At 43.6% G+C, this 27,604-nt stretch overlaps 1 protein-coding gene across 3 annotated transcripts; it reads left to right on the forward strand.

The window, feature by feature from the left end:
- The first annotated feature begins 3,541 nt into the window (after window positions 1-3,541).
- LOC112899421 (importin beta-like SAD2) lies at window positions 3,542-19,716 on the forward strand. Of its 3 annotated transcripts, none has more exons than XM_025967880.1 (22): window positions 3,542-3,916; window positions 5,294-5,429; window positions 5,503-5,590; window positions 6,206-6,358; window positions 9,983-10,145; window positions 10,231-10,415; window positions 10,488-10,661; window positions 11,177-11,322; window positions 11,425-11,548; window positions 11,623-11,803; window positions 13,340-13,499; window positions 13,587-13,628; window positions 13,702-13,820; window positions 13,950-14,148; window positions 14,455-14,586; window positions 15,655-15,758; window positions 15,852-16,031; window positions 17,284-17,423; window positions 17,515-17,654; window positions 18,202-18,353; window positions 18,770-18,893; window positions 18,982-19,716. In XM_025967880.1, exons 1-22 carry the CDS (start codon window positions 3,827-3,829, stop codon window positions 19,131-19,133), a joined length of 3,084 nt encoding a protein of 1,027 aa, XP_025823665.1. In that variant the 5' UTR covers window positions 3,542-3,826; the 3' UTR covers window positions 19,134-19,716. The 3 variants fall into 3 exon arrangements, with proteins under 3 accessions (XP_025823665.1, XP_025823666.1, XP_025823667.1); XM_025967881.1 differs by having other exon boundaries at window positions 5,506-5,590; XM_025967882.1 differs by lacking the exon at window positions 3,542-3,916 and having other exon boundaries at window positions 5,415-5,429; window positions 6,181-6,358.
- The last annotated feature ends 7,888 nt before the right edge of the window (window positions 19,717-27,604 follow it).

Genomic DNA, 27,604 nt, shown 5'->3' on the forward strand with positions numbered 1-27,604 from the left:
GCTGTTGTCATGAGGACGTCTCAGATTGCCATCTTGGCGCCTTGGGAACCGCTCCCGCATCTTCTCCTCCTGCTCAGACCAGTCGTGCATCATGTCACGCAACCCCGCAACAGTCTTCAGCCTGTTCCACCCGAAGTCTCTGTAGATGCCTGGATCGTTGATGCCGTTGTAGAAGCAGTCGATGATGTCCTCCTCCAAGATATTTGCGATGGTGGCGCGAACATCGAAGAAACGGCGTGTGTAGGATCGTAGGAGCTCGTTACGTTCCTGTTTACACTGAGCAAGATCGTGACAAGTACCTGCATAAGCGATCGTCCCCTGAAAGTTGTCGATGAAGACCTTCTTGAGCCGCTCCCAGGAGTCGATCAAGTTGTTGCTGAGGCTCTCCAACCACGTGAGCGGCGCGGGGTCCAAAGCTATCGGGAAGTAGACGACCTTGGTGATGTTGGAGCCCCCTACTACTTCAATAGCGGTGGAGTAGCAACGTAGCCATTGCTGAGGAGCTTACTTACCATCATACTTGGTGATGCCGATTGGCTTGAAGCCCTCAGGGTACTTGTAGCTGCTGAATCGTGCGGAGAAAGCTAGGAAATGGTCGCTGCAATCAGTAGCTTCCGTCTCGACTTCTTCGCGCACTTTGCGCCTGGAATCGATCACGGACCGTGCATCGCGGACTCCATTGATATGCTGGTGCAGGTCTTCTGGAGGAGGCTGATGATTGGCCTGTCACGGTTTACCACCTGGATGTGGCTGCTGCCTCCCGCCAGGAGCCTAACTCCCGCGAGCGTTGTTGTTGTTGCTACGCTGAGGTCGAGGACGGCCACTTGCTGTTCGGCTGTGAGCCTGGCTTCGGCTCTCGCCCACGCGCTCCTCCCTGAGGGTAGACGCTGGGTTTTGCTGATCAAGCTGAATCCAGGACCTCTGCGCGTAACGAAGTGCTTGACGCACGTTCGGATCGTTGCTGCGCTCGAGTATGGCCGTAACCCTAGCGATGTTGGCCACCGAAGTCCTGAAACCCTGCTCGCTTACGGCAGCGAATTCGGCGTCGAGCTCGCGATGCATGGATCGCATGCGCTCATTGACCCTCCTTCGGCGAGCTGCGCGAGCCCTGTTCCGGGTCCTCCGTGCCTCACGATCGGTGTCATTTTCGTCGCCGGCGTTAGCTGTGGCTTCATCCTCGGAGACCGCATCAAATTCATCGATGGGCAAGTCGCCATCGATCTCGCCTTCTTCTGCCATCAGTACCTAGCATGAGATGAGCTCCTCAGAGCTCTCGTCGACTAGTTCAGTCGACTCCTCCACCACGGTGGCTAACGGCCTACCCTCCTGAAAAGGCAAAGGTTCGAGGTGGGCCACAAGTCGATCCTCAGCCTCGAGTAGATCAGAAGATTTCATGCCCTTCCAATGCACGAAACGTCCCTCCGGGGTGGTGGAGATCTTCGGATCGTTGGCACCAAAATAACCCGAAGCCCCCCGACATGCGGTGGCTTCGGGCCCATCAAGTTGGAGCAGAGAGTCCAAGTCCTTCTCTAATGCGGAGAGGGACTCAGAGATGTCGGCCTCCTGGAGATTAGTGGCCAAATTGCGTAGACTGAGTCGTGATCGGCTACGCGAATCCTCAGATTGGAACAAGTCCAACCCAAGGAAAGTTGATGCAGCGCCGGATGAAGTCACGCCGGAAGCAGACTCCACCTCGATCCTTGCAGCGGATGCATGGATTGACAAGTCATCGAAATCATCAATGAACTTATCAAAGTCGCTGCGAGGATCCGCCGCGGGAGTTTTTGGCTTCATGTCGACGAGGAATAGACGAAAACTGCCCGCACCATCTGCGATGCAGATCCACGAGCAAAAAACAAACGTTGTACCCTGAGAAGGTACTGACCTGGTGAACTGGAAAGATGCCATCGAGTTCGCCGGTGGATCTTCGATGCGCTTCCCTACCTGGCGCGCCAGCTGTTGGTGTTTCACCGGCTGCCCACCGAAGGGTATACCCAAGGTGGTAAGTTTAGGTAAGGAGACGCCGAGATCAGGAACTCAAAGGTGTAAGGAACACAAGATTTAGACAGGTTCGGGCCGTGAGGTGCGTAATACCCTACGTCCTGTATGGTGGTTTGTATTCCCTTGGGTGTTGATGTTGTGTTTTGAATGGGTCCTTGCCCCCCTTATATATCCGGGAGGTCAGGGTTACAAGAATTCTAGTCCAATACTAGATAAGGAATCGTAATTGAATACAACTCGAATAGATTCCTTCTGTATCGACTAGCTTTATCTCCTATTCATACGGGATAAATAAAAGATAAATGAGATAAATAAGAGATAAAACGGGCTTTATCTCTTAAGCTTGTTTAAACTACGTTATGTACACAGTTCCGTAGCCTCGGGTCTGACATCGATAGAAACATATAGATAGAGACGTAAGGTTGGCGATTCATCATAAAAATCATTTAATTGTATTTATACACTTAAACTAAAATATATTTGCACATGTTATAAAGTATCATAAAAATGAGATTAGATTGAATATAACGCCTACAAGATAGCATTTGGAATAAGAGGGAGTAGAACTACTGCAAATTGTAGTTGACACGCTCAGTCTTAGGCATTAAAGTTTAGTTGTCATGCCTTAGTGCATAATTGCATTTCGAAAAAAATCAAACTAGTTATCGACTCTCCTCAATATTTTTCTTAGACCTCGTGATCATATAAGGCTAAGCTAGATTTTATGATTTATTATGAGACATAGTTTTCTGACATTCCTTTTAATGTTCAATGTATAGACTGAAAAATTGATAATTTTTTCCCTCATACTTTTCTTTATGTGGCACTTCATCTCTGATCAAGGCGAGATGATTAAATGTTCTATTTGTTATGCTATTTGTATATCCAATCTCCCTAAATTCAGTTTTCAGTTTTACAGAACATGACTTGTTTTTAGCCGACGTAATTGCGTTTTTACAATCTGCTCTTCTGATATGTGACATATCACGATGATACTACTACTCAGTTACTTAGAAGAATGCAGTTTCTTTCGGTTGAATTTTAAGCCTCCCGTTTATGATGCACTTTGCCATCTTGTTTCACCCCTAGCATAAAATTTCTCTGTTGTACTATACGTACTAATGCACTTCCCCTTGCTCCACCTTGCACCTTCCTCCGTCTTCCGTGGTGGCAAATGTATGGTTATAACTTGTATGTTTATTGGTCACTACGATTGGCACCACTATTTATTTGTCATAAGTGTTTTTTATATACTGTGGAACAGGATGCACATGAAAATCCCCTTTAATCTTTCCTATGTCTCGTTCTTTATGTGATCCAGATTTCAGGTGACAGTAGTACTCTCATTGTACAGGAACCTAGGGATGTAGATATGTACTTATTTATGTGATAAAGTGTCTGCTGACCAGTCTCGGAACCTAGGGAAGCTTTGCCTGCGCTGCGCGGTTGCGGCGCAAAAGCCCTGGACTAAACAAACCCTAGCGTTAAGATACCCAACCCCCCGGTTGATCTCGCCCCCACCTTTTCCCCTGCCTGCCTGGGCTGCCTCGCGCACGCACGCACGCACGCACGCGTCTCGCCTCCCGAAGTCTCCGCGAGGCAGAGGCCATCCCAGGAGGGCAGGCACGAGGACTCCCCCCCCCCACTCCCACCCCTACTCCACCCGCGCGCCGCCTTCGCAACAGCGGCGGCGAACGCCAGCCCGAGGAGCCCATAGCAAGCTCGAGGCTCCCCGCCCCGCGCCCTCCGGCGGCCGCACCGGCCGGCGGCGTTCGCGGTCGTCCCGCCAGCCAGCCACCCGCCCGCCACCGCAGCAGCCGCCGAGATGGATCTGCCGAGCCTGGTGGTCGTGCTGCGCGCGGCGCTCAGCCACGCGCCCGAGGAGCGCAAGGCTGCCGAGGCCAGCCTCGAGCAGGTGAGCCGCCCGCCCCGCCCCGGATCGCGCGCCACTCCCCCCCGCCCCATGTCTTGCCCGATGCTACTGTTTGATTTGACGTCCATCGGTCTTTCGCGCTCGTGTTGGGGCGTTATCTGGGGGGCTAGGATTGACTGCTGGATTGGATTGGGAGTGCGACTCGTCTGGATTTAGCTGTTGGACCCAGCTTAATTGAATGATCGTAGCATCACAACTTTTTATTTTCCGTCAGATTGCGTTGCCATGCCTTGGTGCGATCCATATCGAATTGGATTACTTCCAATCGATTAAGGCTTCTTCCGCTTGCTTCCAATCTGTATTAGTTGGATTCAGATGAGTCTACGCTTGATGGAATTGTTGCAAAATGCATGTGTGCTCATGCAAGTTTTTTTTGTCAGCAATTCAGCATTATTGCGCTGCCAGATCATGGAGCACCTCAAAAGTTGGTGGCCTAGCTGCCTGTTCAATAGAATAGACTGGTGTCTCAATGGAATAATGCACCAATTTCGTTTATACAAGTGGTACATAATGATATTAAATTAGTAATAACTGTTTCCTTGAACATTGCTGTGGTCGAGAGCTTCTGATTTGCACCTTTTCTGTTTAATGTCCTAGGATTTGCTGGTTGGGAGCTGATGAATGTATCCACTTTGTTTCTCTTAAATGAATAAACCAAATATGTGATGTCATCCTTCCCTTCTAGCTTTTTCATCTTCCCTGTTAGCTTTTTCTTTGCACATGCAAACAGAGGTAACCTTTTCTTAAAGATAGTTTCTGAGTAAAATTGGGTGCATCAATGAGCTATGCAATATAGTTGGATTTGTTAGATCCGTAGCACTGCATTATTCAAAAGAGTGTTCATTTAAACATTACGGCTTTCAAATGAACAATCTTATAAGAATAATTCAGTGTCTTGACTGTTTGTTTCTGAGAGTTGTGACTTGCTATACCTTGCTTTTATGAAATAGAGGCCTCTACCAGGTTATCTTCTTAACTTTGTATCGGAGCTTTAAGTTTGGTCATGTTTCTTTGTGATAAAATGCCTATACAGAGTCAGTATGACTTCTGAAGTTCATATATGTTCTTTAGTCCTGTTCTAGTGTTGGACACTATAATTTCTTATGCTAAAATCAGCAGGGTAATTAGTGTAGTATTAAATAGTAGTAATGGAGGGAGGATTCAATTGCATTGTCAAATTGATAAGGCGGTGACCCTTTGAATTTCCATGAGGATTCTTTAAGAAACCTAGGTTGGACTGCTGTCTAATTGATACTAGCCTCTCTGTATCGGTCTTATTTTTTTTGGAAAATCATGCTGGTGCCATGCTTTAGTTATCTTATTTCAAAATCTTGTATTAACATTTTACAATTCTTGCAGCTTCAGTACACTCCACAACATTTGGTGAGATTATTGCAAATCATTGTAGATGGAAACTGTGACATGGCCGTGAGACAGGTTGCAAGTATTCATTTCAAGAACTTTGTTGCAAAAAACTGGTCCCCTGTTGATCCTGGTATGTGAAGGTCAGTAGTTGCACACGATTTCTTATGTGTCTTGTTAACTTATACCCTTTTCTCTTTCTCTAGAAGAAAAGCAAAAAATACCTGAGACTGACAAATCCATGGTCCGTGAGAATATACTGGGCTTTGTCATGCAACTGCCTCCACTGCTAAGGTATACAACCTTCTCACAATTCGCATGGCCTTTTTCTTAGTGAACTTTTCATTGTGATCCTCTCTTAACCTTGTGACAAAGTAGTGTAAAACACTCTTGTGTATAGACAATCCAACAGGACTAAAGTTTGTGAACAAGATTCTATTTTTTTTGTGCCTATTACTTTGTAAATTTGTAATTATTCATCATCTGTTCAGGAGAACCGATGGTAACATATTTTAGAACTAGCAGAATTGTAAAAAACTCTAGTTAAAGAATATCGAGTGTGCCTTCTCAGAAGTCGGAACACATGGAACTATGGAAGGCAAGACGCAACTTATAATTCCAGTTATTGCTAGAGGGGTCTTCTAATTTTGCAACTTTTATTACGGCTTCAGTTTGTACATAGCCTGTACAAGCATCATATGAAGTGTTCCTTTAATTTGTAGTATGATAGGGTTGCTTTTGTGGTTCTAAGATCTATTCTGCATATGCTCACATCATTTTGATCCTAACAATATTATTAAATCACAGTGTGATATGTTTATCATGATTTTTTTTGCAATTCTGCATCCTTGACCTTTTTAAAGAGTTCTTTATGGATCATTTAGATATGTTTCATGGGTATATCTATAGAGCACAGCTTGGAGAAAGTATCAAGACCTTGATCGTCGTGGATTACCCTGAGCAGTGGCCTAACCTTCTACATTGGGTTACGCATAACCTAGAATCACAGGACCAAATTTTTGGAGCTTTGTATGTACTAAGGATTCTTGCCCGGAAATATGAGTAAGTATAAATATCATGCTTTTGCTTTTGCTTTTGTCTATGTGAATTTATCTTTCTTTGTCTTTTGTGAAGCACGCTGGTTTGTACTTGAAGCAATACTGTGACTCCTCATTCTTGATTTATGCAAAAGCAATGACATAAGCATTACTTTTTTGGGAAATGAAATTTGGATGTATGGTGAATGATATCCTAGCAGTGTGATATTCTGTCACACCCGATTTATAAAGAACATAAATCGAGCAATCATATATGCGCCAGGATCAAGTCATGCATATATACAACATAATCATCAAGATATCATAACACATATCACGAATAACAATAACATAAACCGTAAATGAAGTCTTTTATTACAACCGAATCAAGAATTGGTTCAAGAGTGCGGAAGCGTAAAACGAAGTACATGAAGAGTAGGGCGCCACAGGGACGTCGACTGGGAGACAAACGTCTAGAAGTCGTCGAAGCCGCTGACGTAGTCCTCCACGTTGCCGGGCACTGAGCAGCAGTCGAAGATATCCAAGATGGAGCAGAAGAGTAGAGAGGCAAGGGTGAGTACAAACTCGTACTCAACAATTATAACACAAACTATGAGGCTCTAAGGTTGGCTGACTCAACTGCATTAGCTTTTAGTTTTGGCAGAATTTTATTAAAACTATTTACTACAAGTGGATGAATTACCATAACCCGAATTACATAATAATTAATCAGGATTTATTAAAGCTACTGAGAAGCCAAACCAACCAACCAACCACTAATCAGACGGAGGATCTGGGCCGCTCATGACTGTGAGCACAGCTGATATATCAGTTTTACACTCTCGAGAGGTTGCACAACTTTACCCACAAGTCGTGAGCTACGCTAGTTGTTCATCACACTTCCTTAGGTGAGATGGCTAGCAAGCACACTACGAGACCGTTACAAAGGATCACGTTGGTAAGGTGTAACCGCTAAGGTTTCTGGATCAGCGACGATGGGGCCCACCTCCGGGGGTACAAGCACACAGCACAGACCAGGCCGGAGGAGCAGGGACCATTGAAGCCTACCACCCCTCTTGCTCACGCAGGTAAGTTACTCCCGAACCAAAATGACCTAATTAATAAGTCTAAGACCGTCCCATTCCAGTCTTGTGGTTGCGCGGTTGTCCCAGGTTGTCGCTCTATGAACCGGTCCTTATGGAGAGTGGCCAACCAAGCACTAAGCACCGTGCTGGCCCCCTAAACCATGTTTCTATTAAAAACATGTTTTAAGGAGACGTGGGCCACTCAAGCACATAGCACAGAGGGCCACTCTCAGAATTAAGTTGTATATAACCATTAATCAAATTAATTAAAAAGGACCATAATGTGTGAGAGCGCAGCACCTAGCACAACTAACCATAATGCAACCCAAGGTATATATATATATATATAAGGATAACGTGGCTAGGAAATCCTTATAGGCATACAGAATTAAAATGCAGTATGAAAAATGTATTTAAAAATGTATTTAAAAGTGATAGGAGGTTCATGTTATACTTGCCTTCCTCGAACTCTCCCGGCTGCTGCTCCAACTGCTCAGAAGAGGGCTCCTGGTACTCCGGTGGCTCGACGTCTACTCACGATCGCATTGTCATAACATGGTCCACACATACACACATGCACAAACAATAGTAAACTATAAGAAACAGTACACCAATACAAGAAAACAGCACACAAAACTAGTCTAAAGCTATTCTACGCGTTACAACGATCGCGAGAGCGCAAAAACCATCTAAAACGGAGCTAAGACGCGAAATCTAGGGTTAAAACAAGGTCCAGGGGCTTTTCTGTAAGAAAATAGGAAAACCAGGGGGTTCTGTGCAAAAACTAAGGGCCTAAACCTAATTAAACTATAGACACAGGGGCTAACTTGCTAAAACTCAAGGCTAGGATGGCGGGCACTAATTCCAGGAAGCTCAGGGGCCTAAAAGATAAAAATAGGACCTATCTGCAAATATTTCTGAACGGCACAGGAGTGCGGGTTGATTTCAGGAGAGTCCAGGGACTCTTTAGCAAAATGACCAGGCCGAACCGGTATCTTCGGATCTGGACGCTCGGATCTGGATCTGGCGGCGCTGATCTACCCCGGGCACGATCTAATCCTGCGGGTTGAACACGGATCGGGCGGCTAGGGTTCAAAGGGGCTACGGCCGGCGGCGGGAGTTGCCGGAGATGGGTTTTCCGCGGCGGCGCTCGGCGGAAACACGCCGGACTTGGCCTATCTTAGCCGTCCGGGCTCGGTTTTGAACGAGATCAGGCCTAGGAGCTAGAGCCCGGCACCGCGAACACATCTGGGCACTTGTGGTGGTGGATTTGGGCACGGCTAGGGCATAACGACGGTGAGGGCGGCTCGGCACGACGGCATCGCCGGCGTGCAGCATTCCGGGCGCTACGGGCTGCCAAAAACTATGAGATCCGGCGCAAAGGGACCAGGAGGAGAGAGTGAAGCTCACCGAGGGCTTGGGCTGGGACAGAACGCGAGGATGATGACCGGCAGCGAGGTTCTGCGGCGGAGGGGGGTCGGGTTCTCGCGGGCTGGCGGCTACAGACGGGCTCCGATGTTCTGGTCACCTTGGATCACTTCAGGGGTCGCTTGCGAAGGTGTACAGGGGGTTAAGATGGACCAAAGAACGCCGGCGGCGATGAAACAGGACGGCGGAGCGGCTCACCGGCGGCAGCTTCGTCGCAAATTCCCCTCGATGCAGAGACGTAGGGCCCAATTGCTAGGCTCGGGGAGCTTCTGGATGGCGGGGGGAAGCGGGCGCGGGGGTTGTGGTGGTCTGGGGCACGGCGGAGCGGCTTAACCACGGTGAGGCCGAGAATGCAGCGCGGCGGAGCGAGGGAACGGCGGCGCTAGGGTTTCGGGTGGCGGCGGGGTAAGGCAGAGGGTGTAGGGGAGGGTCTGCGAGGCCAATTAAGGGCGGGGGTCGAGGTCTCGGTGTGCGGGCCCAGGGGAGAGAAGCTCGCCGGGATTCTCGGGCGGCCGGTGTGCGGGGAGGAGGAAGGGGAGGGAGGTAAGGGAAGGCGCTGACGTACGGAACCAGGCGACCAGAGAGAGAGAGCGCTCGGGCTTGGGGCTGGCGGCTGGGCCGAGCGTGGCTGCTGGGCCGCGCGTGGAAGAGAAAAGAGGAGAGGGGAGAGGGGAGCTCAGCTCGGGCTGGGGGGGAACTGGGCCGGGCGCGGCCCACGCGGGGAGGGGAGAGGAGAAAAGAGGCCGGAGAGAGAAGGGAGAAGGGTTGGGTTGGGCTGGCTGGGCTCTCTTCCCTCTTTCTTCTTCTTTCCTTTTTCTTTTCTATACTCAAATTATTCAAACAAAACTATTTGAATTCAAATAAATTCGAATTCAAACCCTATAAACTCAACACAAGGAAAACAATGCTCCAGCATGAATGCACAAATATGTTGACCTTATAATAAATTTTATTTTCTTGTGTTATAAAATTACTTTAAATGCAAGATAAATTAGAGAAAGCCCTGGAAATTTTATTTAAGCCTAAATAAATTCATTAAAAAATTAGGAAAATTACATTAGGGTGTTACATGTTTGCAGCTTGTCTTTTGTTTGCCTGCATTACTACACCATCTTATTTGCCCTATCATGGTTTAGGTTCAAGTCAGAGGAAGAAAGAATACCTTTGTACCAAGTTGTTGAAGAATCTTTCCCTCGTTTGCTGAATATCTTCAGCAAACTTGTCCAGATTCCAAATCCTCCAATTGAAGTAGCTGACTTGATCAAGCTGATATGCAAAATATTCTGGTCTTCAATTTATGTATGTTCTTGGCCCTTATAGGTTAGTTGTACTTTCCATTTTTTATTAATTACTTGTTTCTTATCCTGTCATGTACTTTATGCAGCTAGAAATTCCTAAACAACTCTTTGATCCAAATTTCTTCAATGCTTGGATGGTTTTGTTCTTGAATTTGTTGGAGAGGCCAGTTCCAGTGGAAGGGCAACCATCAGACCCTGATGCTAGAAAATCTTGGGGGTGGTGGAAAGTCAAGAAATGGATTGCCCATATCTTAAACCGTCTATATACTCGGTCAGTATTCAATAGAAATGTTGTTAGGTTAGGTGATATGTAATTTTTACTTACTGTCTGTTTTTATAACAGGTTTGCTGATTTGAAGATTCAGAAACCCGAGAGCAAAGCTTTTGCTCAAATGTTTCAAAAGAACTATGCTGGAAAAATTTTGGGATGCCACTTACAGTTGCTCAATGCTATCCGTACAGGCGGCTATCTACCCGATAGAGTTATCAATCTTATTCTTCAATATCTCACCAACAGGTTCGTGTGAAGAAAAGGCCCACATCAGCATGTTGTTCTTGAAAGTAATTTTGCTGGTTTTGTATTGTTCTCCTTGCCACTGTCCTTTTGGTTTCTTGTTTTCTGTAAATGTCTGTCTCACAGAAATCTGCTGTATGTTCAGGTCTGTATTTGTTAGGCAATTTAGCAAGCCACTTGCTCGATTAGCTTTCCAATGTCACAAATTCTGACCCACCATTGATACCAATAAGTGTTTTTCTTGACTTCTAGTTCCCTAGTGTGCTGTATATGGATTTGTTGCACAAATAGCTTATGTGCAAATATTTGCTCTCCACCAAGGGCAAGATAGGAATTTGGCCCTCTCCCTACCTTTAGGGTCAGGAGCAAGGGGTGGAAGCTCATTTCTACTGCCTTATTCTCTCATTCTTTATCCACCAGCCTTGGGAAGCCTGTCTCCTTCCCATGATAATTAGTTCCGTGATTTTTGAAATTTATGGCAGCTGTGTATAAATAATGGGATATGTTGTTTCTTGCAGTGTTACAAAGAACAGCATGTATCAACTGATGCAGCCACAAATGGACATCATTATGTTTGAGATAATATTTCCACTATTGTGCTTCAATGACAATGACCAAATGTTGTGGGATGAAGATCCTCATGAATATGTCCGGAAAGGCTATGGTGACTTCTATTATCTCCCAAGCAGTCTTTGTTCTGCATGTCAGTTCCACTTTCAGTTTTTTTTATTAACCTAAAATGCTGCTTCATTTATTTTGTGTACAGATATTATTGAAGATTTGTATAGTCCTCGAACAGCTGCCATGGACTTTGTGAATGAACTTGTAAGAAAACGGGGAAAGGGCAACCTACAAAAGTTTATACATTTTATTGTGGGAATATTTATAAGGTATGACTTAGTCATTGTTGTCATGCATACTGTGTCCATAGGCCATCTTATCTAATTCAAGATAACATTTGCAGGTATGATGAGGCATCTATTGAATTGAAGCCATATCGCCAAAAAGATGGTGCCCTTCTTGCAATTGGGACGTTATGTGATAGGTTGAAGCAAACTGATCCATATAAGGGTGAGCTGGAGCGGATGTTGGTTCAGCATGTATTTCCAGAGTTCAGCAGTCATGTTGGACACTTGCGAGCAAAGGTAGTGCCCTCAACCTAGCTAGCAGTTCCACCATTTTTCTTTCCTATAGCTACTGGAGTTTTAAAGCGGGGCGATAATGTAAAGAGAGGTAGAGGTAGACCTAGACTAACTTGGGACGAGACGGTTAAGAGAGACCTTAAGGAGTGGAATATCGCTAAGGAATTAGCTATGGATAGGAGTGCTTGGAGATTAGCAATTAACGTACCTGAACCGTGACCTTTGTTACTTTTTATTTAACCCCTAACTCTTCCTTTGGCTTGTGCCCTTTTTGTGTTTCTTATTCTTGTTTTCTGTGGGTTTCATCTCTAGCCTACCCCAACTTGCTTGGGACAAAAGGCTAAGTTGTTGTTGTTGTTGTTGTATAGCTACTGGAGGTTGGAGCACTTTTTAGATAATGACTAATTTTCTTGAAGCATCTTCACTTCATTGATGAATGATGCAACCCATTCATATTTTTCAACTTTAATGCTCCTTATTTATCCGGGAAATTCGTTGGCGCTCCTAGTAAAAAATTATACCACTTCAGGTTAAAATATGAAAACAATTTGCAAAAACATACTGCCGTGAAGTTATCTTTTCTTTTCCTCAGAATATGCAGGGGAGCTGTTTACCATTTCATTAATGAAGAAGAGGGAAACTGTACTGGGCTTTAGCTGAAGCCTTACAAAACACTACAACTTACATGCCACTGACTTTAGGAAACAACTTGACCAGGGAAACAGACTAAGGAAAACAACCACATAGCCTATTCCCAGGAACAGACACTAGAGCTACTTGGCTCCAGTGGCACACCATAAGGTGCTTCTTCGTTGACTGCCCACATGACCTTGTTCACATCCAGAGAGGTAGCATCATAGACACTCATTATGATGCTTCCACACCTCCCATGAAACAAGGATGATCAGCGAGTTAAGTTGCTTTGTTGTATATCCACTGCAAAAGCATCTGATGTCACAAATTTGTTGTGACATTTGTTTTTGACAAATCTAAATGGTTTTAAACATATTGTCAATTTTGAGAAAGGCTTGCTTCATGCGTACCAAGCGATGCTTACCTTGGATGAGAGTTTGTCCTTGGATATTAAGTATTGGTAGTTGCATTTACATGATTTTCTGGATAATTGTCCTAGCTCTTAGGTAGGAGCTTAGGATTAGCCTGTTGCAATTAGAAATTGCTGTGTTTTTCTAGCACCCTAGACCAATTTTGTTAATGTTCTTAGAATGAAAGATATGACAATTGGAATATGCCAACTTTTGCTCAAGTTTGGGATTAAGCAGAATCCTGTATTGTTGCGCACTGTAACCTTTTCTTATAAAAAAAAAACTTCAGTTACTTTGTCGTCACATGGCCTTTTTATTCAAGTACATCCTCTTTACTTTATCAGTCCATTCCTGCTTTGTAGTTTTAGTCCTGTGTGCTTGCATGTGTTTCTTATTACCTTTTTCTATACTTCTATTCTATTTTGATTATTTAATACTTGTTTTCCTTTTGGTATACTTCTTATGGTCTCAAACTGATATACTGTATGAGTATTAGGCAGCATGGGTTGCTGGACAGTATGCACACATCAAGTTCGCAGACCAGAACAACTTTCGCAAAGCTATGCACTGTGTTATAGCTGGTATGCGTGATGCTGAACTTCCTGTCCGAGTTGATTCAGTCTTTGCCCTCCGTTCTTTCGTTGAAGCATGCACAGGCAAGATTTATTTGAATTCATAGTTCCATAGTCAATTCTTGATTTAGTGCTTTAGTTCATTAACCAAAATTAGTTTTTGTTCTGCAGATCTGGATGAGATCCGGCCGATACTTCCTCAACTTCTTGATGGTATTCACTGAAACCACTTTTCTCAAACTCGTTTCTGATGGTGGGTTTAATAGTTTGCTTGTTTATGTTGCAGAGTTTTTTAAGCTTATGAGCGAAGTTGAGAACGAGGACCTTGTCTTCACCCTTGAGACAATTGTCGACAGATTTGGTGAAGAAATGGCACCATATGCACTTGGCTTATGCCAGAGTTTGGTGCGTAGCATAAACTTTATTTTCTTTTTTTTTCTAATTCCCTCTATGTAATATATGGTTATGTGTATGTTTCAAAAAAAAAAATGGTTATGTGTATTCCATATAACTTCATGCTTACTATTTTGATAGGCCGCTGCATTCTGGAGATGCATGGCTAGTTCAGAAGCTGATGAGGAAGCCGAGGATACTGGTGCTTTAGCTGCTGTTGGTTGCTTACGTGCCATAAGCACCATCCTTGAGTCCATTAGCAGTCTTCCTCATCTTTATATCCAAATAGAACCCACCCTGTTGCCTATATTGCGCAAGATGTTGACTTCAGATGGTCAAGGTACCTTAAGGATCAAAGTTACGGGGATATTTACACTTGAGATCATATATATTGTTTAATTTTTACTGTTTGCAAATACATTTAGATTTAGGCATTGTTATTTAGAGTGATAGATCTTTGAAGATGCTGGATGCTTGTAGGGAAGTTCTAATTAGTTTCTGCCCCCTTACATAGGGGGATGTATGGCAGAACCAATTATCTTATGTTAATAGGAGATAAAATATTTATGTTAATATCAGTTTTCATTGAATCAATTTGGATCTTTGTCCTCCATGTTCCCCTCATGCGCTCGAGTTTATATGACAGATGTCTATGAAGAAGTTCTGGAAATACTCTCCTATATGACGTTTTACTCGCCATCAATTTCATTGGACATGTGGAGCTTGTGGCCATTGATAATGGAGGCTCTTAATGATTGGGCCATCGATTTCTTCGAGAGTAAGTCTACTTTTGAATGACAAGCTGTTAAGTTAGGCACGTTTTAAAAATTTGCTTTTGATCATGCATATTTCTGGTTCTGTTGTAAGGCCTCCTATTTTACTGTTGTCTTTGTTTACTTGTCTGTGCATATGCTTGTGATTGAAAAATTGTTCATTGGTTAGAAGTAATATCTGAGCCAATTACTTATTATTGACCTTTATCGACCGTTTTGCCATTTTTGTTCATGTTTGCAAATTCATTTTGTGTTATGCTGTATCTTTGCCCATTGTCATTTGACTATTTGCACCGATATATTTTGCCAACAGTGCAAATAGTCAAATGGCTTTGGCCCTGAGAACCCTCACTTGAAAATTGAAATGTTCATCAATTTGTTTAGTGTTCTATTTTTTCGCTCGATATCAACAGCAGATTGCATACCCAATGTCCTACATATTATCTGTAAGAGTAAATTGAGTATGTTCCTGAAAATTTGGTTGAGACTATATTATTTCTACACTTTGCATATTCAAGCTAGCAGAGATAGCATTAGATATTGAATGGAAATTTTGTCGAGATATTTTTGGGCAACTGAAACTATCTTGAACAATGAGATTAAGACAAAAGTTGCCAGCAAATTGTAAATGATTAAACTGTAGTTATGATGGACAAGTCCATTGTGGTAATTTACAATCCTTATGCCCAGTTTATTTGCACAAAGATACTTTTGTTTGATATATAACATCATTTGTCAGTGGTAAAGTATGTATTGTTTATTTGATGGGATGCCTGTCTACACCTGTTAAGGTAGTATATTTGTTTGTAGCAGAAGGGCTTGTACTGAGCAATAGATTGCAAAAGCCCCCCTAGAACGAGTCTAGGTTTTGATTTCCTCCCTTCTCAATTGGAATTTTCATGTAAAGGCAATTTGAATGAGAATATATTTTCAGGACACCTGAATATTGTGTTGCCATGTAACTAACATCCTACTGGATTTTTAAATGATGGCTGAGAACTTGAGAGTTCAACTTTTGCACTATTTTTGGCATCTTTTCACTGCTCAACTCATATGTTCTTGTTGATTTGCAGATATTCTTGTCCCATTAGACAACTACGTTTCCCGGGGCACTGAACATTTTCTTACATGCAAAGATCCTGACTACCAACATAGCTTGTGGAAAGCACTATCATCTGTGAGTTTGCTTTAGATTCACTAATTAAAATACACACGTTTATAAAATTTCAAGTGCCTTTGGTTCTTATGGTTGAATATCTATACTTTTTAGATTATGACAGATCAAAACATGGAAGATTCTGATATTATACCTGCACCGAAGCTCATTGAAGTGTTTTTCCAAAACTGCAAAGGCCAAGTAGATCATTGGGTTGAGCCGTATCTCAGGCTTACAATTGATCGGTTGCGTCGAACAGAGAAGCCATATCTGAAAAGTCTCCTTTTACAAGTGGTAAGAAACACAACTCTTGGCCTTCTCCATTTGTTCTAAGCATGCTAATCCTAGTCAGTCATCATGCCTGATTGTTGCAAAGCTACTGGCACTTTCTTCTTATTGCTTTCTTTCAATTTTTTTAAATTTTCAGTATCATTTGCTTTATTGCTGTGCACATAGGTAGATTATTGTAGACAGTTGCTATGGTAGCACTTCTGTTTTCCATGTTGCCAAATCAGCACTCAAAATTCTTTGTCACCTCCATTATGGCCCATATATCAAACAAAATTTCAAGGTCACCTAATAGCTTAGTTTTTTCTCGGTTAGGTTCATTCTGAACTCTGCCTCTATCTTATCTATGCTTGCTTCTTGGGTTGTTATAAATGTATTTTCTGAGGATGCGTTCACTTCCTTGTTTGACCCCCTGAAGGCATGAAGAGACCTTTTCTACCCCTTGAAACCAACACCTCCAAATTCACACTTTGCTTAAGATTCAAGGAGCTTTGTCTCCCTACAAGCTCCGGAGCCTTGTCCTGCTACAAGGTACATAGATACTATGTACAAAGACATAGGAACCCAAATATAATAGGACAGTGGAACTGGCAGTATTGATAACTGCAGAATAAACAAGTGCTATGAGAGGAACAGCCCCTAGATCTTTTTTGTGCCCATCACATATTTCTTGCAGCACCAACACCAACACCAACAAAGCGTTTTAGTTCCAGGCAAGTTGGAGTTGGCTGGAGATGAAACCCTACATGATCCACAAACAAATAGGAAAAGAAGGGGAAAATTATCAGTTGTTTTAGGAAATTTAAGCTAAATGTATTTTTCATACATATGATACAACCAAGCTCTTCAGATTTAGGTGGTGTTCAATTGACATCTTACCTCGGTGATATTTTTGGTTAAAGTTTTCCCCCTAGCTTGTGTTTGAAGTTATCAATAGTCTTCTAACACTATGTACTGTATTCTGTTCTATGTCAATGCTATATTCACTATGTACCAGGACATATGACTTTCCAATTGACAAGGGTCTTCTTTTGTAACTATAAATCTGAGATGGTTATGATTACAGTGCAATATCTTAGGTTGCAGTAAGCAATATATGTCTATGAATTCCAGTATCATCAGTGGACAGATCTTGTCTTCTGTTTTGCATGAGAGAATTCATGTCCTATCCGAATTCATGTATGTTGTAACAGTCTATCATGCAGCTCACCCTGTTTAACATCTACATACACCTAATATTGTCCATGTCAAATTGCAGATAGCTAACACGCTGTACTACAATCCTTCACTAGCACTTCAAAAGTTGCATACACTTGGAGTTGCAACAGAAATTTTCAATCTTTGGTTTGTAATGTTACAGCAAGTCAAAAGGAGTGGCCAGCGAGCTAACTTCAAGAGGTAAGTTTTCCATCTCATGTAATGTTTGCAAGGTTATGCCTTCTGTATCTATATTCCAGACTCAAAATTGGTTCTTTTCTTCTTTTTGCAGAGAGTATGCTAAGAAAGTCTGCTGCTTAGGATTGACTTCACTTATTGGCCTTCCAGCTAGTCACATTCCAGGTGAAGCTCTAGAGAGGATTTTCAAATCAACGCTAGAGCTGCTTGTGGCTTACAAGGATCAAGTTGCAGGTGCGGTTTACTCTTGTTTATTGTAATGATTGCGAACACTTCATAATGTAATATGTGCATCTAACACTTCAAGCAGCAGGCTCAATTAATCAGCTTCCAGTAGAGTTTTGATCCCCTTGCTAATCACAGAATGTTTTTTTTGCCAATGTTTTTTTCCCCACCCTTATTTGACATTTTGCTGGGGCTTTTGCTGGGAGCCTGGACTTTATGGAACCATCGGAATAGATGTGTGTTTGATGGGGCTTCTCCGAACCTAGCTAGAGCCCTTTTGCTCGCTGGGGAAGAGTTACAGTTTTGGGGTTTGGCCGGGGCTAGAGGATGTTGGTCACGGTCGTCTTGTTGTAATTTTCAGGCATGTCTGTTTGTTTTGCTGGCTGGGTGGGTGTGTTGTAAGGGTTCTTACCCCTTTATTTTCTTCTTAATATAATGATACGCAGCTCTCCTGCATATTTGAGAAATTCTTTTTACCTTTTTCTGTGATATCTTAGTAAAGTGTGTCCATTTTAAATCCTTCTGTTGAATCTTGATGTTTTGCATTAATAAGCAGAATCTAAGAGGCAAAATGAAGCTGCCGCTGAAGATTTGGATGGCTTTGATGCTGATGAAGAGGATGAGGAAGTTGAGTCTGACAAGGAGATGGGTCTTGATGATGAAGATGGTGATGGAGCTAATACTTTCAATCCTCAGAGTTTTGCGGAGGTTTGTACCATGATCTTGACATATGGATTGTATTTGCAGTATATTTTGGTATCATGCTCTCCTTTTTACTTGAGGTTAACATTCTCCAAAAGAAAATAATCATGTGTAAAGAGCCAATAAAAAAAATTAGAATCGTACTTCATTTTTATTGATGGAAACATCTAGAATTACAGTAGGAATGCTGACCTTTGAATGAACTGCAGTATACATTTTGTTAGCATATTTGACTAATATTGAGAAGTTACAGGTGACAAGTAGATTAGTATGAATCTGAGTAGAATATAATTCTCTAAGCAGAATTTTCAGTAGTAAGAACCTGAAAGGCTTTATAGAGAATATGTGAAAATTATTATTTTGGATATTCCTTATTATTTAGTTGCCTCCTGTGCATATTGTTTATGCTTTCCATAATTCAGGTGAGAGGTTTCCATCGAGAAGATTCAGAAGATGATTCTGATGATGAATTTAGTGATGATGAAGAACTACAGACACCAATAGATGAGGTGGACCCATTTATCTTCTTTGTCGAAACCATCCAGGGTAAGGGTCATTTTATGTACGAGTTCATTCTTATGGAAACATTCCTGTTTCCCAAGTTACCTGACAAGGTTGTGATCCCTTGGTGCAGCTTTGCAAGCATCCGATCCAGCTAGGTTCCAGAACCTTATGCAGACTATGGATTTCCACTACCAGGCCCTTGCTAGTGGTGTAGCTCAGCATGCGGAGGAACGAAAAACTGAAATTGCAAAAGAGAAGTTGGAGAAGGCAAATGCACAGTGATTACTTGTAGCATGGTCGGGTCATGTCTTCAGTTTTGCCGATGCCTGGGACTGGCAAGGGGCCAGTATCCTGTGATCTGGTGATTGCAGGTGAGGGTTTTTTTGCTGCCTTGGCCTACCTGCTTTTGGGAGGCCAGTTTTGAGGCACACTATTCTATGGAGAGAAGTGGATGGCAATCATAGCAAGAGTTTGCCGGAGTTCGTTTCTTGAGTGGGTCATTGGTGGTTGCATATGTGAACGATTGTGTTGACGCTGTTTTGGGTCATTGAGTCGTGTCACCATTTTGTTGATGAGCCCTTTGGTGGATGATACCATGAACGCACCCCAAGGTTGCCGCCTGTAGTTTTGGGAGTCCGGTGTAGAGTGTATATGATTTGGGCAATTGTTGGCCGGCTATAAGTACGATGGTTCATATATGGTTTCCGTTTTGGAGGACATTGAATCGAAATTTTGGCTGTCGTTCTGTTAACGTTGCTTGAGCTTGCCTATAGGGCTGTAATTAAAATGAAAATCAAAGTAAAAGCTGATACTGCAGCTGGTGAACCAGACTTTGGTAATATGATTACAGTTTTCAGCTGGTGAATCAGCTTGTTCACTGCCACTACGAAATGCCAGTGTTCATTTTGAAATCTCTGCATGTTAATATGACATGAAGTTGAAGATACTGTTACCATTTGTGTATACCCAACAAGGGTAATCCGACGGATGCTCGGTGCTCAATCTGTGTGCGGTAGGATTTTTGTTGGGCTGGTGTTCCCAACCCCAATCCGATCCGAGCTCTCCTCGTCCCTCCTCTTCTCTACCTAAGCCAGTGCCCATGCAGCACAGCTCGATCGGGGATGAGGCGAGAGGGGGCCGGGGGGAGGGGGGTGGGGTGGTGCTGCCGGACCGGTTGCTGCCGGGGAGGCGAGGGCACAAGGTGTGCCATCAAAGAGAGATAGCCACAGTGACCAACAAATAGCAGCAGCCCCTAGCAGGATTAGCGGTTTCAAGTCTTTCCCAATACACCGGAGCTAAATACCGAACAAGTGAGACACACTACGAGGATGAAGAAGGTCTAAAGCCGCTTGTATGATAGACCAAACTGCACGAGCAAAGTGGCATTTAAAGAAGAAGCGTTTGATTGTTGAGTAAAATATACCACCGGACCTTAAATTTGACACTGGGTGTCATCTAGATCCCAAACTTTCAAATACACATTAAAATCCTTAAACTTACTAATCATATCACGTGAGGTCCAAATCATATTTGCTTAAGCTAAATCGAAAGTTATATATAATTTATTCAAATAGAAAAATATATAAACGCAAAAAATTATAACAAATTTACTTGTAGGAATATGTTCAAAGAGAAAAAAGATCTGTATAAAAAATTGCAGGAAAATGAAAATCATATGTTAAAATTTGTAAAACCTAACTAGAAAATAAAAAATAATAAATTTTGGAGGAAATATTGGAAAAAATATTTGCACATAAAGTTTTGAGACAAAATTTTGGAGAAAATTTTGAAAACATAAGAATTAAGTGTAGAAATTCAGAAATAGAATTTGAATCCACATGTACGCTCCACATTAGCATAAATACTTTCGCTTTGTAACTTAAACATGGTAATTTGAACTTCACGTGATGCAGTTAGAAAGTGTGTGGATCTTAATGTGCATTTTGAAAGTTTGGGGAACTAGATGACACTACGAGCTGAGTTCGAGGATCAGCGGTGCATTTTACTCTTGATTGTTTCATCCTTGTGAAAAAACAGCATCTCTTGCTACCTTGCCAGCTGCGCTTCGCTAGATTATCTTTTATCAAAACTACCCCTCTATATAAATACCATAAGAAAATCTTATCTGTTAAAGGGGGCCCCAGATCAGCTTGTTCAATTGTTATCCTGGACGGACCCCAAAGTTATCACCTCTAGATCTGATGTAGAGTTACAGATGATTTTGTGCAAAATATGATGCTTCACATGTATGTGCACCTTTTATATTGAATCAAAAATTTGGTGGTTGTCCTGTTAAAGGCCCAAGTTTGTCTGTTAATCTAGAACGAACTATAGTGTTCTTAAACAAAAAACACACACAAATGCAAAAAGTTGTGCTGTCGCTAGTCATCAACCAAAGGTGTTACTTTAGCCTCGTTGCGACCATACACAAAGGGTTCATCTATCGTCCTCATGCTCGTGGTCAATTTGTGTACGAGTAGGATTCGAGAAACTCTTGCTAAAGTGAGTGGGAATTGTTGACTAGTAACGGTGGCCGTATCTGTATAGCCACTATATCTTCAGGAGCATGATTGAGAACCATGATGAGGCGGATCCCATTTGTGGTCATCTATGCCCGGTGCCTAGATCCTTGAACTTGCTCCTTATGGTTCATGTACTTGCAAATGCCTGGTGAATGGGTGATTGCCTAGGTTGTGCTAGGTTAGGTTTGGCATGTGCAGACTAGAGCGGAGACGGGGTCAAAAATCTACGGCGCTGCAGTGGGCGCCCCAACAGGCCGCGCCGTCTCGGCACCTGTGCGCAGGCGATTCCAGATTCAGAAAGCAGGGCGGCTGGCGCGGCCGGCCATTTTGGACGGCTGGAGTTGCAGGGGAAGAGTCTTTGCCGAAAACGGGATGGGATGGGCTATGCTAACAGTCTAGTGTAGCTAGCTAAACGCTACAGCAAGTGCTGTATATATTCCATCTCTGGAGCATGCGAGTGATGGCATCTCGTGTCGTCGGCTTGCTGATGCGTGCGGCCGCCTGCTATATAAAGCCAGGGAGGGATCCGAGCAGTTCAATACAAGCCAGCAAGCAGCAGCAGCAGCAGCAGCTAGCAGTGTTTCTCTCCCAGTGTATAGTACATGTGTGTGGTGAGAAAGAGATCGTCAAGGCTAACGGAAGAAGAGAGAGAGTACAGCTTTGGGTTCTTAATAAAGGTCACATACAGTAGTACTTGTTGATGAGTGACTATATATAAGATCTTTTCCGACCAAGGCTGTACCCTCTCTCTTCGTCTCTTAGCATCTTGATGACTTGATGCATGGGCATCCGTGCTTTATTCGTCATCTGGCTGTCAGACTCAGATCGACCATACTACTGCTCATCCACCTCCTTTATCTCCGGTGCCAAATTTAGACGCTCACACTATCCACCCTGCCTCACAAGTTTCTATGTTGCCAGGTCGTTTATTCATTCTAATCTTTGACACCCTCGTTGGCACTGCTCGCTAGCTAGTCACTACTGGTCCCCCACTATAGAAACGGGTGGTACCTCTATTCCTGCACTCGCGCCGTTCTCCCATCGCTTAGAGTTTTTAATTTTCAGCCAAAGTTTTCTTTACATCGTCAATGAGAAGTTTCAAGTTGAACACGCATCAAACTCACTTGCAACTTGAAAATTTCCGAGCATGAAGCTTTTGATTATTTTTTCAAAATTAAGGCAAAGATGTTCCACTTGTGTACAAGTAGAATAAAAGATTTCAGTATTGAAAATTGCCACGCATTTCAAATTCTATAAATTAAATTAGAATAGGCCAGAATACTTCTTTTTTAACTGGAAGATCTTTTACAGCACATAATACCACCGCTTTACCACCGCTTAGTGGTATATAGTATAGAGAAGATCTAACTCTTCATTAATAAGGGTAATTTAGTAACTAACAACCTCACCCAATTTCGTGGCCGTTCGATCGTGGCCGACCAGACCGTCCATAAGCAGCCAGGGAGGCACCTGAATGTTTGCAAAAAAGCTCTCGCTCTCTTTATTTATAGAATTCAACCCGGGGTCCAGGGGCGTCCCCAACTCTCTCGTTTTTCTTACGTAAAACCATCTGATGTTCAAAATATTTTAACAGAAAAAGAGAATAATCAAGATTGACGAGCCGTCTTGTGCTGGAGCTTGTCGACAAGCGCGCCGGCGTCCCCGCCGCGTCTCCCCGCCGAGCCTCACCGCTGCCAGGCTCTCCCACGCGCTCGCGACATCGCCGCCGCGCCTCCCCGCTGACTACTCGCATGCCCTCGCTGCGGCTAGGCTCCCCGTCTCTCCGCCACGCCGTCGATGAAGATCCGCGCCGGGAGGCGCCGCTCCGGCATCCCCACCGCGCCTCCCCGACGACGTCCCACCCACCCTCACCGCCCGTCGGGCTCCCCGGCTCTCCGCCGTGCCGCCGACGAAGATCCGTGCCGGGAGGCGCAGCGGGGACGCATCACGCCGGGATTCGAGTTCTGTTGCTAAATTTGAGTGCGCATGCAGCTTCATGCTGTGGTCGCCTCGATTTTTATTTCGTCCTTTTTTCTAGAGGGCTATATTTTTCCATCTGAAAAAACGGCGTTATTAAAGAATAAACTGGTTGGCCCCTACTGAACCAGTGAACCCCAATCATCGTAAACCACCGTTCTAATTTCTGCTTTCAGGCTGTACGTTTTTTTCATGCAAAGAGGGCAACGGCGCACTTGATTAGTTTTCCGAAATAAAAATAGTAGTAATTGCAGTGTGACTTGTGACAGTGAGTAGACACGAAGCATCCTGTGAGATTTTTTTCCCTCGCTGATGATGAGAGGAGAGGACAGAGGGAAACCTGAAGCCCAGAGCCAGAGTCCTTTTTCCTTCTCTATTGAGCTCCCGGAACCTGAGCGTTTCCTTTCCGTTTCGGGCGGGCAAGCGTGCGAGACGAGTTCGGTATGGTTACTCTGATACGATCAGGGGCCCCGCCTCACGGCGCGTGCGCGGCCGCTGCCCTTCTCGGGCTCCGGCGGGACACGCGGCTGGCCGGGGGCAAGCAGCTACGCGTTGCTGTAAAACAACCGGAGTCTGAGTATAGAATAAAAGGGGAAAGAAGTTCTATTGCTACTCCGGTTGCTCGTGGACTCTTACCAAAACTGTAGGATTAGTTCGGAGTATATATATGAGGAAAGATTTTATTATAAATAATCTATATTTAGAGAATAAAGAATAGTTCCTCGTACTTGTGTCTTCTACTCTGTTCTATGCTTGTCGTGAGAGGCGAGAGGGAGAGAATCCAACCGCACTCAAATTGCTTTTCAATCTATTATCTGATTGGCCAGGAAGGCAAGCATCTACCCGAGGTCACTGCATGTGGTCATGTATGTGTTACTTGAACTATTAAAGGTAAATCGGCCTGGAAGGCTATCCCAGCTGTCCCCTATCATCATTAACCAAGAAGGTAATCACATACATGTGTATCTAATCTGTACACAAGTTGAATTATATAAGCAAGAAGCTCAAAGGACTACACATTGATCTGTAGTTATTATATTTGGTAATGCTTAGAGCCTGACGTTCGACGGAGTTAAAAAGTCGGACGCTGCTCCTCCAGTACGCCAACGCTAGCCAGCTTCGTTCTACGTGTGGCACATAAACTCATATCTTTCTCACCGCAACATTTATTTTTCTACCCCCACTGTCCTCTTTCTTCTCCAATCCTGCTCCACCGCTTTTTCCTTCTCGTAGCTGGCCGCACGGCATGAGCGTGAGCAACGGCGCGGCAGGAGTGGGGTGTGGCTGCGTGCAGCAAAGCCGCAGGGGCGGCGCATGCACGCATGGCACCATGGCGGGGTGGCGCGAGCGCACGATGCACAGCTACATATCCGAGTATCAGCATCAGCACGAAACTCGCGGTTAGTAGCGCAATGGAATCCCAATCCCCGCTTTTATTTGTAAAGTCTCCACTCCCCGGTGATCGAAGCCTAAAGATCTATAAACCACCTCATGTTTGACTAGCCAATTAGATAACCAATCCTGCTGCATTGTCTTGATCTCTCCCCTAAGATAAGTCACTAGAATTATTAATAAGACCGTCCTTATATATTAGGTAGGAATATTTAGATTGCTGCCTTTTATGTGCTTTATTACTTCTGTTCCACAGCATAAAAAGCCATACAAAACTTAAAATCTTTTTCGGAGATATTCATTTTCTTGAAGAGGCGGATAAGATATCAGGTGGCAGTTTGATACCACCAGAAAAAGAAAAAAAAGATTCTAAGGAATCAAAAAAAAAAGGAAAAATTGGGTTTATGTTCAATGAAAAAAATTCTCAAAAGCAAGGAAAAGTATTTTGTTTTAAAAAATTTTCAAAAGCAAGGAAAAGTATTTTGTTTCGGTTTGACCTGCAGTTGCATATCAAATGGATGAAGGGAGAAATTTAGCAACACTTTTCCCGCAGGATCTCCTGCAAGAAGAGGATAATCTCCAACTTTGCAAGAAGAGGATAATCTCCAACTTTGACTTGTCAGGCTTCCACCGTGGGTTGACCAAAATGAGGATCCCAAATGGCATGAGCAATAGGTCTTACGTGTAAAGGATCCTGTATCCATGATTCAAAATTTCCTTACCAAGCTACATGAAACAAATTTCTGGACATCCATAGAAAGATTATTGCTAACTGTCCAAAGTGAGAAGCAAAAATGTTCTGATAAAGACGTTCCTCAATAATATCATCATGACTTTCGAAATCACGTGTGGTAGCAATACCAAACCAAATACGACGAGTAGTGGGGTCCTGAGCTAAGCCTTGGCTAAACCTGGGTTCTCAAAAATTCGAGATAGATCTAATTAGACTTTTTTAATTTTTTACGAATTTTATGTTTTTTCCCACTATGGCATTTTTTTCACGATGAAATATAGAGCGGACTAGTTATAAAAAGAAAATCCTATTTAGGATTTGAACCTACGACATCGGGTTTTGGAGACTCGCGTTCTACCAAACTGAACTAAGGTTTTTCGCCGGTACCGGCTGAGCAGTACTAAAATGACATGCATTTAGTACCGGATCCAATGCCCGATACTAAATGCCTGTTATCACCATAATTTGGTTGGGCCAGAAGGTGGGCCGCGAGCAAGATGGGCTCAAAAGATAATTGTAGTAGGCTTGCGAATCGGCCCTTGCGCGGGCAGTTTAAGGCTAGGTTGGCCATGTATCTAGATAGATGTGTGCGTTTAAGTTAGTTGAGTTAGAGATAGCCAGGATTCGTGTCGTAGTCGATTAGGATTGGTTAGGAGAGGAAAGTCTCCGGACTATAAATATGTACCCTATGTCACGAATGAGGAATCAATCAACCACAAACAACTCTCGGTGCACCGCCACCCCTGTTCTAGGGTTTTTCTCGGGTAAGTGCAGTGCAACCCCGATCACGCTTCGCGTGGTCGGGACGGCATTGTTCCTGCCTATTTACCTTTGTGTTTCTCGTACGGAAGCATTTTTGATGGCGAGTAACACTAGTTATCTTAGCGTTTACAGAGTGGCATCGGCTCTTTCATGTTGTATTCATACATCGTTTGTTACCTATGAACGTTTAGCTATCTTTGTACCCAATCTTGAGTGCGAGGGCAGCACCTTGCTCTGTTTCGATTAGTAGATCCAATCTGTTATGGTTAGTCTTTGTTTATTGAAGATTTAGCTTAATATCCGCATGATTAGGCCCTTCAAACGGGTTGAATGTTCCGGCAGTACGCTTGGTGCTTTTTATCAATCTAAAGAGGGATTGTTCCGGGAATTGGCTCTTTGTTGGTTTTTAGGCCTCTGTTTAGGTTGCTATTCTGTTATCTTTCGTACTTGTTAGGCTTAGCTACGCGTAGGACGTTCCGGTCATGTAGTGAGAGTTTAATCATCGTAGATTGGATTAGCTTGTTGGTTACAGAGCGAGTTTATTTTATCATCGGATATGTGCTCTCTGTTTAAATACTTAGATCTGATCTGATACTGGAATACAATCGGCTCTTTACAGCCGATATCGGGAATCACCCGATGAGCTGATTACGGTTCGGACTAATGTTTACACGTGTCTATGCATGCAGGAAACTAACTGAAATCACTTCTACACCTTCCTAAGAGATCAGACAGTAGACCAGATCAGTGCGCACTCGGCCCCAGGAGCGCAGACAGTAGACCAGATCAGTGCCACCCTAAGAGATCAATTTGGCATTCTACCAAAGAGGAGGGCGATCGGCTATACTAAGCCGTATCCCAGTGACTATGATCTAATTCCCCTGCCGCCCAAGTATCAGCTCACTGAGTTCACCAAGTTCAGTGGAGCGGAGGGATCTAGCTCCATCTAGCACGTGAGCTGATATTTGGCACAATTAGGAATGATCTCGGTGTCGGATTCCTTGTGAGTAAGGTTCTCCTCGCAGTCTCTCACAGGGCCAGCCTTTGGATGGTACACATCATTAGGCCCTGATTCAATCCGCACCTGGAAGCAGCTGGAGGAGCAGTTTCATATTCAATACCACTCGGAAGCTGCAGAGGTAGGGATTGCCGACTTGGCACAAGTACGGCAGAAGCGTGGGGAAACCATGGCAGAATATATCCAACGCTTCAGAGAGGTCAAGAACCGATGCTACTCGACCCATATTTCAGAGAAGGAGGCGGTCGAGTTGGCATCCTTGGGACTGCTAAAGCCGACCAAGGATCTGGCTTTCCTATTGGAGTTCAATTCTTTAGCGCACTTGGTGCAAAAGTTAACAACATATGAA

This window comes from Panicum hallii, chromosome 7 (genome assembly GCF_002211085.1).
Source record: "Panicum hallii strain FIL2 chromosome 7, PHallii_v3.1, whole genome shotgun sequence".
NCBI classification, from domain to species: domain Eukaryota; kingdom Viridiplantae; phylum Streptophyta; class Magnoliopsida; order Poales; family Poaceae; genus Panicum; species Panicum hallii.